Genomic DNA, 11578 nt, shown 5'->3' on the forward strand with positions numbered 1-11578 from the left:
AGGCGGGCTCGCCCCAGGCAGTCGTCTCCCACCTCCAGACTACGGCTGCACTCCTGAATTTGCTGGGGTTTTCCATCAATGTGCCCGAAGTCGCACCTGAGTTCCTCTCAGAAGCTCCTCTTCATCGGAGCGGTTCTGGATACGGCGCAGTTTCGGGTTTCTCCTTCCGAACAGCGAGTCTGGGACATTCGGGCTATGATTCCGATCTTTCGGCCCTGGTCCTGGGTTTCGGTCAGGAAGACCCTGAGGCTACTGGGCCTCATGTCATCCTGCTAATCTATCATGGCAGATGGCATATGCGGGCTCTGCAGTGGGACCTGAAGTTCCAGTGGACGCAGCATCGGGGGAACCTGTCCGACTACGTCCAGATCTCAGAGTGCACTGCACAGGACTTGCAGTGGTGGCTCACGGACCAGCGTTGGGTCAGCGGCAGATCCCTTTCCCTTCCCCAACCGGAGCACATAGTAGTGACGGACGCGTCCCTCCTGGAATGGGGCGGCCACATGGGAGAGGCTGAGATCAGAGGCCTCTGGTCTCCGGCGGAGTCCAAGCTCCATATCAACCTTTTGCAGCTCAGGGCGATCCTACTTGCACTGAAAGCATTCCTTCCCTCTGTCAAGGGGAAAGTAGTGCAGGTGTTCACAGACAACACCACTGCCATGTGGTACTGCAACAAGCAGGGCGGGGTGGTGTCGTGGACCCTATGTCAGGAGGCTCTACGTCTCTAGACGTGGCTGGAACGTCAAGGCATTTCCTTGGTGGTTCAACACCTGGCAGGTACCCTGAACCCCAGTTTGACTCAGCCGCAGGTGCTTGTTGGATCACGAATGGCGTCTTCACTCACAGGTGGCACAAGGTCTCTTTCAGCAGTGGGGAGAACCTTGGTTGGATCTATTCGCCACCGAAGAGAACGCGCAATGTCCGCAGTTCTGCGTGTTGGAGTTTCCAAGGCGGCACTCTTTCAGAGACGCTTTTCGTCACGAGTGGAGTTGAGGGCTATTGTATGCCTTTCCGCCTATACCACTTCTGCCCAGAGTGCTGAAGAAGATCAGACGAGACTGGGCCCAAGTCATTCTTGGGGCACCGGACTGGGCTCGAAGAGTTTAATATCCCGAGCTACTCAGTATGAGTATCCGACTGCCTCTTCGGGAGGATCTCCTGTTGCAGCAACAGGGGACGGTCCTCCACCCGAACCTGTCCGGCCTCCACCTCCTTGCGTGGAGATTGAGTGGTGACAGCTGATTCCATTTGACTTGCCTCCTGAAATCTGTAATGTAATTCTGGCAGCCAGGTGTCACTCCACTAAAACTGTATACGCCTGCCGGTGTAAAAAATATGTGGCATGGTGCACAGCGAAAGCTGTAGATCCTCTTTCTGCCCCTCTTTCTGAGGTCCTATTGTTCCTTCTCTCTTTGGCCCAGCAGTGCTCTGTTCTGGGCACTATCAAGGGCTACCTTTCTGCTCTTTCAGCTTTTCTTAGGCTGCCTGATCAGCCCTCCCTTTTCAAGTCCCCAGTTGTCAATAGCTTTCTCAAAAGCATTACTCACCTTTTCCCCTCCTATTCCTTTTGTGATGCCTCAATGGGACTTGAACCTAGTTCTCACATACTTGATGTGCGCTCCCTTTCAGCCTCTTCATAACTGTGCTTTGCGGTTATTAACTTTGAAAACTGTCTTCCTGGTGGCAATCACCTCCGCTCGGCGGGTGAGTGAGCTCCAGGCTCTTTCCTGTAAACCTCCTTTCCTAGCGATTCACCCGCACAAGGTTATGCTTCGACCGCGTCCCTCCTTTCTACCAAAAGTGGTCTCTGCCTTTCATCTCGGGCAAACTGTCACTCTGCCCACTTTCTTTCCGCCTCTGCACCCTTCAAGAGAAGAGGAGAGGCTCCACCGTCTGGACCCAAAATGTGCGCTCTTGTTCTATCTCAACCGCACACAACAGTTCTGGGTGGATGACCAGCTCTTTGTTGGCTACGTGGGCGCCAAGAAAGGCCGGGCTGTGCACAAGCGAACTCTCTCCCGAGGGGTTGTCTTGTGCATTAAAGCCTATTACTCTCTGGCTAAAAAGGAACCTCCGGATGGGCTGCGTGCCCATTCTACCACGGCGACAGCAGCTACTACAGCATTGGGACGCGGTGTCGCCCTGCAAGACATCTGTCAGGCAGCCACTTGGGCCTCGTTGCATACTTTCACTAAGCACTATTGCCTTGACGGTCCAGAGAGACGGCTTCTTTGGCCGTACAGTTCTCTGTGACTTTCTGGTGTAATCTCACTTCGTAGACCCACCACCGGGGTTGGTATTGCTTGGGTATGTATTCTAAGGTAAGGAATCTATCACTAACATGTCTCTTTCAGATGCACCAGTTACTTACTTGTGTAACAATATATCTGTAAGAGACATTAGTTAGTGATAGATTCCTTACCGCCTGCCCACCCTCCCCGTTCTGCGAACTGTTCTCTAGGGTTCAGGTCATCCCTTTTAGGGCCCTAGTTCTATTGCACCAGTAGTCGGTCTCTGGCATGGCTCTGCGCTCCTGTTGCAGAAAAGTTGTGCACAGAACTGACGTCTGCGCGCGTGGGTGCGTCTAAGTATCTCCGACGACGTCATCTCAGTGGCTATGATGCCAGCGACGTACATGGAGCCTACCGACACGCAGGGGTACTGCTGACAAAATCTTTCTGGATCCAGTCTGACGCCTGGGGATATTCTAAGGTAAGGAATCTATCACTAACTAATGTCTCTTACAGATATATTGTTACACAAGTAAGTAACTTGTGCATCAGATCCACTAACACAGAAAACCCTGTACAATATTTTTCTTTAATTTGATAATTTTTAAATTATTTGCTTGGAAAATAATTATTTTGCTTCTGAGGAATAATTTTTTTTGTGTGGCTAAATTGTCATTTTTTTTAATATATTTTTTTCCAGATCATTTGGCTCAAAGTAACTTTTAGTCGTCACCCATCCCTCAAACCCCTTCCCTATTTTCCTCTTGCATTCACTTTCCCTCGTTGTTTTTCTTTTAAATATTCCCAAACTATTTTCTCTGTTTAATTTTAACTGTTTTCCATATCATTGCATCTGCAAAGACTTGCTGTCTAGCATGGAGCTACGAGACTCCATTTCCAGATACCCTCAATATGTAGGGTAAACTGATTGGAATGAAAGTTAACCTTCAAAAGATGATCAAAAAGAATGAAATATTGCTTTAAAGTAATAAAAGGCTCGTCGAGAGTTCCCGTTAGAGTCCGAAAACTAAGATGTCAGGCTTTTCTATCTCACGAAGTGCAGTTTCTCTTTCTAAAAAAGGCATAGTGTTGATGCAGTACTCTTACTTATGACCTATCATACTGAATATGGCATTTATTTGGGAATCCAAATTGACAGAATTGTGTATTTTTAATGCAGAATGATTATCTTAATCCTGATAATCTGTTGTTAAAAAAGAAAAAGATAAAATAATAAATTTTAAACTAAATCAGTTTATGCAGGTCCCAAATATTGCATATTGGGGAATACTTTACTGTACCAGTTCCAAAGTGTAAGTTCACATTGACTAATTTTGTTCATTTTTAAAAACCAGTCCTAAAACGAGAGGTTTATAGATATTAATAATGATGAGATTTGAGTAGCTAAGCACATTTTCACACCTTCTGACTATGTAGTGTCAGATAACTAACCAAAAAGAACATTTGTGGATTAGTTTCTAATTGTCAATGAAAAAAATTTACACATTTTAAAACATCTATTTCCATAGTCTCCAGGTGTAGAGGGGTTACAGCTCAGGCAATTAGATCTAGGGGTTAAATGAATTTTATGAAAACAAACAGGGATGTAATATAATAGACATTTATTATAAAAGCACATATGAAGATTTCTCCATCTGCTACTAATCTGAAGTTATCACTTATTGAGTACAATAAGGTAACCCAGAGGTAGTCTATGGCTGGGCTAGCCTTGCTGCAATGAAAAACGACTTTGGTGGTTTTTCATTACTAGGATATGTGTACATGTCCTACTTTTTTAACACCATGCCCTATGAGCCTTTAGGGAATACCTTAGAGGTGACATACAAGTATTAGAAAGGAAGGTTTAGACCTGGCAAAAGTTGTATTTTGCCTGGTCGAAAGTGCAGTTTAAGACTTCACTGCGGGCTGCAGAGGCAGGCCTGAGATGTGCTTTACAGTACTACTTTAGTGAGTGGCACAATGAGTGCCTCAGCCCACTAGCAAAAGTTTATGTACATGCACGGGGTAAAGGCAGTACCATATACTAGGGACTTATAAGTAAAGTAAATGTATCAATCAGGGATATACCCAGGGCCACTGGAATTATGCGGCAGAGTACCAAATTATGATGCAGGGTTAAACAAAGTATGCAGCAATAAAAAGCAAATTATGCAGTTTAATGCAGCACATTTTGTGATAGTATTACTTCACTATTTTGTCATTGTTACACCTGATAGTGTCTGGGAATACAGTGTGCCTTATTAGTAGCAATTTGACACCCAAATACAGCAATAGGCAACTTAACGATGACCAGTCAAAATTTGCGAAGAGCATTCCAGTGCGCAGGTACCAGAGTTGCCATATTTTTTGTAACTTTTGATCCGTTTTAACTAGAAACAGTTCTTTTTTTTGTTAAAATCTGCTATGCTGCAGGTGACAGATTACGTGGCAAATGCAGCAAATACATAATGCAAAAATCGCTGCAGAATCTCATTATTCCAGTGGCCCTGGATATACCAATTGTACTGTGCTTGGAAGGTAAAGCAAAAGTAAAATACTGCCAGTTAGCAGGAGAAAAGTATGCAGAGTCGACAAAAACAGGTTCAGAGAAGGCGAAAAATGTGGGCAAATACCACGCAGAAGATGATCATTTCTAACATGTACCTCCTAGCAGAAAGCAGGGAGAACTACCCACCCTCATGGGAGTTTTCATTGCTAAGTCAAAAAGGCCATCCGCTTTGGTGTGATCAATCCCAGGGCAATGTTCCACTGTAAAGTTTATTCCCTATAGATAGATGGACAACCTCAACCATTTTAGATTCGCTCCCCTCATCTGCATCAGTCATCTGAGAGGGTCTGTCTGAACCCAAAAGTGAGTCCCAAACAAGTATGGATTTGACTTCTTCAAAGCAGAGGCCTTTCCAAATGCCTCCCTTTCTATTGCACTTCACCTCTGTTTCCCGGGGAAAACCCTCCTTCTGTTGAAGGCTGAAGGTTGGTTTAAGCCCTTAACATTTAGCTGTGAGAGGACAGCCCCACACCTATGCTCTGAAGCATCTGTCTGCGTTACAAATTCCTTGGAGAAGTCAGGTGCCTTGAACACTAGTGCTGTGCCCGTGGCTTCTTTCAGGGTGTTCAACTCTTTCTCCCCCCCACGCTGTCCATTTCACCTTATTGAACTGCTTCTTAGAAGTCAGGTCAGTTAAAGGGGCAACACTGGTGTCATACCTCTTAACAAATCTGTAATATCCAGTGAGGCCTAAGAGGGCTCTCACTTAAGTCTGGGTCTTGGGGCAAGTGTGGGATGGTCCTGGTGTTCCCAAGCCAGGATGGTCTGTATCTTTGGCTGGAGAAGTTGTACCTTGCCACCATCGGGTTGTCGGCACTAAAGTTCTCCAATCAGCCAGGACTGATCGACCTGCCTGTAGAAAGTGGCGGGGTATCCTTTAAGCTAAAAGGCATTACTCTAACTTGAAAGTGGCTTTTAGGGGTGGAGATTGCCTACCTCTCCTTGGCCTCCTCGGTTAAGGCAGTCTGCCAGTACCTTGATGTCAGATCAGAGGTACTCATGAACTTGGCAACTCCCAACTGATGATTGAGCTCATCATCTCTGGGAATGAGGTGAGCATGAGTCTTTGTGACTTAATTGACACCCCTATGATCCACACAGAACCTAAGTTCTGGACTGGCACCTGGTGGGGGCAGCCTATGGTACCAGTGACTACAGGAGGGCTCAGCCACTCCCAGGAGAGGACAATTCCTTCCACTGACCCATCTTGCTCCCTGGAAGACCGGTCAAGAGGGGCTCTGTCTGGGACTTAGGGACTCTCAAATTGGGCCTAGAGGTCATTCACATGCAGGACCCTTAAGGGGTTCCTGGATGTCTTGAGGTCCACTAGGTAGGATACCTTGACTTTCTGTTCCTTCACCTCATAAGGCCCGGTTTACCGATTCTTAAAGGCCCAGGGCTCAACAGGCACCAGCACCCACAGTTTCTGTCCAGGTTGAGAGTCCGCAATAGTGGCCTTGTGGTTGTTCCAATGTTAGGTTCCTTGTGGCCTCTTTCCAGAAGCACTTCTTCTGAGACCGGAGGGCCAACATGTAGTTCACTACTTCTTGAGGGGGTATCGTGGGAGCTTGCTCCTAACCCTCCTTTGCAAAACTGAGTGGTCCACGTACAGGGTGGCCAAATAGAAGTTCAAAGGGACTGGACACAGCTGCCTTCTGTAGCACCTCCTGGTACCATAGAGAAGGCATGGAAAGAAGGCTTTCACTTTTACCTCATGGGTTCTGCAAGCCCACTAGGTTGGTGGTGGTATCATGTGGAAAACTTATGGGTTACCTTCCACTCCTCCCCACAAGGACATTATATAGGTAGGTATAAAGTTGGTGCCTGGGTTACACAACATTGTTAGAAGGTTTTACTGTGTTTTGAATACACCACATATAAATCCATGTAACTAAAAACTTTGTACATGCACCTCTCCGGCATATTGGATTACTGGGAAGAGGTGGGAATGGTGTTGACTAATGGAGTAGAAGTGAAAGTTGCTTTGCATGTCTTGGATGACTTGTTTGGGCATGCCAGAGAGGCAGGTGTCCAAATTGTCAGGCCCACTGGCCAAACAGGACAGCCATAATCAGGAGTCACCCGTTGCCTCTATGCCTTGATGAAGCCAGGATGGTGACACCATGATATTGGCTTCGAGGAATAAGCCAACAATTCAAAAACCAGGGAAGGCAGGGAGATTGAGCGCCAGGTATTGGGTTAGCAGGATAATATAAGTCATTGCAAGTGTTAGACTAGCTGCTATATTGGTCTAAGGACATTTGTAGAGTGTATGTCTTATTTCTTTTCCTAGTGTTCCTTGTCCCCCAGCCAACCCCCCACAACACACCGGTACTCTTCTGTGTCTCACCTTTTGCACAAATCATTTCGCTGTCTATTCAGCAAAGTATCAGATAGTAAATTGCATGCAGAGGAGCATATCGTTAGTAGTTGGTGTCTTCACTTATCTCATCTTGTTAATTAAAACATTATTTTACATATTTTATATTCTTAATATAATCTATCATTGGTGACCTATAAAAGCAGCCTGAACTATAGACTGTGAATTATTGTTCCTTTTCACTTTGTTAAAACTATTGCTTACGCTTTTTTGTCAGAGAATCTAAACCAATGTTATTCTTTTACAGGAGCTATTGGTTACATGGGAACAAGTGCCTTTGTGAGAAAAATATACACTAATGTAAAAATTGATTAAGAATCAAGGAAAAATATGGGAACTCTGGATCCGTTACTGCTTTTTGGGGGGGTGGAGCTTGCACAAAAACAGAAAAGCAAGAAGAGACTGGGTTTTAGCACTGGTACTGTGTGGGTCTCCATTTTGTGGATGGCTTAAAGTAGCATCTCTTTCATTGATCCTGTGTTCTTACTGACTGCTTTCACCAACTGTTCACAACAAATGTGTGGGTTATTTGCAGTAGGCATTACCAATGCTAATGGCCCCAAAAACAAGCTCATTTAAGATGAATAGACTAGCTCTCTTCAGTGAAGAGGACAAACAGTTTATTTCACACATTTGTTCCACTGAATAAAAAAAGGGGAAGCTCAGCTTCTAAAAGAAGTGATTTGACGTCTTCTAGGCACCCAGCATTTTTTAAAGATGTTAAAATGCTGTCCCTAAAAGAATATTTTTTTTCTAAATAATGCCATTGTAGGGAGAGTGGTATGTTTTATATTTTGATTCTGGGTGTTTTTTTGTTTTTGGGCTGTATCAACAAATGCACCATTTGTTAAAAAATGGGGGAGAATAAAATGTGCATGTATTATATATCAGCTTTCCATGTAGTTGGACCAACTTCCCATGTATTTATCTTCAAAAAATAAATATTGTGCTACATCTTTACAATCCATCCAAAGAAGATACTCTGGAGAGGAGGGACGGTTCTCTGCATCTGCACTGCAAGTCTCTGTACAGTTAGAAGGCAAAATGTTAAATGAAGAGGTTCTTTGTTTTTATTACACATTCTGAGGTCTAGATTAAACAAAACAATTTATAACAATGCCTAAAATGATCTCCTTTTTCTCCCCAAGTTAGTCTTAAATTTGTTCATGTATTGTTTGGGTTTAAATGAAGGCTCTACTTATGATATTAAAGGGGTTATGTGTGTATATAACATTAAATAATGTAACTTAGGTGTAGATCCCAAATGTATTTGGATGTACAGATTTACTACAGAGTACTTTTTTCTGATGATGATTCCATGTACAAATGTGTGAATTTAAGTGGCTTTTTTCATCTTGCTTGCCACTGCATGAAACAATGATTTCTCCACAGATGCGTGTTTGTCATGGTTTTTGCTATGTTCCTTTTCAGAAACTGCAATGTCAGATTTGCAATTTAGAGCATTTAATTTTTGTTAAACTTGCCTGAACATCCAGAACATCTAAAGCACAGGTGCTTTATGACATGTTCAAAAAACTGAAATAAACTTTCAGAAACCAATTGTTACCCCTTGTGGAAATATATGTTTCTACTATTTAAAAAAGAACATTTGTTAAATACCAATTTTTTACAGTGTTTGTATCCTTGTTAGGTGTTTATGATACACTGTTCAGAGTATAAACAAAAATGCACTGGTTTCCTCTGTCCAGACCACTTCTGTAGTGGGGAAGGATCATCTTGTGGATCAAGATATTTGAATTAGGTAGAGGCCTGGATGACTTAGATACTGGGGAAAATACCAATTGTGACTGTTGAGGATTGTGTTTTAGTTTAACAATTTCAATTACTTAAAAAGAAGTAAATTAATATTGGGATATTTCACTCAGAATAATTAATTGTTTGGTAAACTGGTTTGGTTGAATTATTTTTCTACCTACCATTTTCTTGTGTCTCCGTAATACAGAAACAGTTCCTGCCCTAACCGTTTGTTTCAATTGTTTAAATATTGATTTCTGAAGACGTGTTCAAAATGGACCGTAAATGTGTGCTTAGAAAGTGTGCTAAGCAGAACAGTGAATTTTAAAATTAACTTCCTAATAATCATATTTGAATTTTTAGTTTTTTTGTCTGTTTCAAATCAACAGAAACAATACAGATGTTTTGCTAGCAAGTGACGAGGAGTCAAGTCTTGTAGCTTTACATTTTGAATCAAAATCTAAGCACAGTATTTACATATATACCCTAAGATCTCAATGAACGTTCAGCAATTGCTCCTAATTGACGCAGCATGCAATATTTGGGGGTATAAGCTTAAAACAACTTCATATTTCTTATTTAAAATTCAGCTAACATATCTTTTAATTTTGACTTCAGCTTGACTTTTCACTTTGTTTGATGGGGGTAGGATTGGTTATAAGGTCCCAACCTGAAGGCTTGCTTAAGTTAGGCCATGTTTATACATTACTTGTAAAACTGCTGCACTCAAATCGATCATGGGAATGAACACAAAAACATTGTAAGTCAATGTGTTGATTGTGGGTATCTAAATGTAAACAATAGCACCAATGCAAACTTTTAAGAGCACATAGACCATTTATGGCTTGGGTGCTGGATCAGTAATTGTTTTGCCTGAATAAAATAAACAAAATTTCGATTTCCTAAAGTAGACTTTGAAGTTAAGCTTTCTGAAATGTGTTAAGTTGTTCAGCAAGTTAACACAAGTAATCCGCAATTTCCTGTACTGTTCGTGCAACAAAATGCTAATCTTTTAGATAATGTGTTTTGTGTTACTTTTTAATCTATAGCCTTGTCACATGTAAATTAAGACGTTGAGTTAGTAAATGTTTTTAGTACCATTTCCGGTGTAACCTCAAGATCCAATTCCTTCATATTGTTTGGTCATTTTGCCCCTTGAAGATAGCACTTGTACATCCCCAGCCTACATTTCATTTCTATGTATGGGACTTTATTACCCTAAAAGTAGTCACTGGAGTGGTTCTCAGAGGCCAAAGGTTAGCGCACCAGTGTACTGAGCCCAGCACATTGCACTGTGTTCTGTGAGGTCATACGTGTGGCATTGCACTTCTGTAATATGTGCTAGCATAGTTTGCATGCTTCCTCTTGTGTTAATATCCCCAAGGTACCTTTTAAAAGCCTAATAGTGGGCTTACTCCATGTGAGACTGTGTGGCCAGTCTCACCTGGAGTATAAAAGACCATGGGCCATTTTAGAAATTGTCCACATAGCAGAACACTAAACTAGAACCAGAGGTGCAGCAGTGGTCTAATTTTGTTGCAGGCGTCTGTAACTGTATATAGTTCCCCTCTGAAGCTCTGAGTTTACTCTCACGCTGTTAGAAATGGGGGTCTCTAGTTGACAATGGTTTGCACCTTTGTCCAAGTAGGGACCCTTCCTTCTAGTCAGGATAAGGGATTTTACTCTCCTAAAATAACCCCTGCTCACCCCCTTGGTAGTTTGACACGAGCAGTCAGGCTTATCTCAGAGGCAGTATGTAAAGCATTTGCGCATAACCAATAGTAAAATTGTGAAACCTCTACAAAAGGACACCACACCAAATTATAACAAATATCCAATATTTTTATATATCCAAAATGATAAAAATCCAACATATAGTTATTTAAAAATATCCACTTCGCAAGAATACTTTAAAAATGTAGGTCCTTGAAGTCGTAGCTCCGTCCGGTGCTACCGCGGTACTGAAAACAGAATCCGAATCCAACAGTTCTGTCTGACCGCGTCGGTCAGAGGTTTCGGCAGACTCGTGAACAGTACCTTATGTGTTGCGGCCAACACGGTGGTGGGAGCCGGTCATGCCAACTGTCGCGGTTGCGATGCAAAATGTAGCGGTGCGACTTGTGGTGCCCTAAAGTCGCGGTGCAGGCAGCGGCTCTGTGGCTTCGGTGAGACCAGAGCTGCGGTGCGGAGTAAAGGCGATGCTCGTTGCGGTGCTGACTGATCACGGTCCAGGCGACAGCTGGTTGCGGGGACCTGCTGTCGGTCGGTCCAGACTGCGGTGTGGGACAGCGCGGTGCGTCGTGAGACTTACGAGTGGTGCTCCCAATCCACATTGTGGTCACGGAATTCACGGTTAGTGTGCAGCAATGGCGTTGGTGAGACCAGGATGGCGAAGTGAAGAAAGTCGGTGCAGAGGGTGGTGCCCACAGGTTACGGTGCAAGCAGCTGTTCGGTTCATTGTGGCAACTGAAACCATGGTTCCAGAGGCGGTACACAGAGGTTGGTGAAGTCTTTGCAGTCCCTGAGACTTCAGAACAGGAGGCACGCTCTACTTCAATCCATTGGAGATACTCAGCACAAGTAAAGAAGGGTCGGTCTATGTCCTTTCACTGCCCAAGGCAGAAGCCGCAATTGGATGCCAAC

General features: G+C 43.5%; 1 protein-coding gene across 1 annotated transcript in view; it reads left to right on the forward strand.

The window, feature by feature from the left end:
- The window catches only part of TM9SF3 (transmembrane 9 superfamily member 3), a 333675-nt gene extending 323833 nt beyond the window's left edge, over positions 1-9842 (forward strand). The window contains exon 15 of the mRNA XM_085603668.1: positions 7428-9842. Coding sequence (XP_085459794.1) covers positions 7428-7495 — 68 coding nt within the window. The 3' untranslated portion in view covers positions 7496-9842. The remainder of the gene's footprint in view (positions 1-7427) is intronic.
- Positions 9843-11578: the final 1736 nt, after the last annotated feature.

This window comes from Triturus cristatus, chromosome 1_2, assembly GCF_964204655.1.
Source record: "Triturus cristatus chromosome 1_2, aTriCri1.1, whole genome shotgun sequence".
In the NCBI taxonomy this organism is placed as follows: domain Eukaryota; kingdom Metazoa; phylum Chordata; class Amphibia; order Caudata; family Salamandridae; genus Triturus; species Triturus cristatus.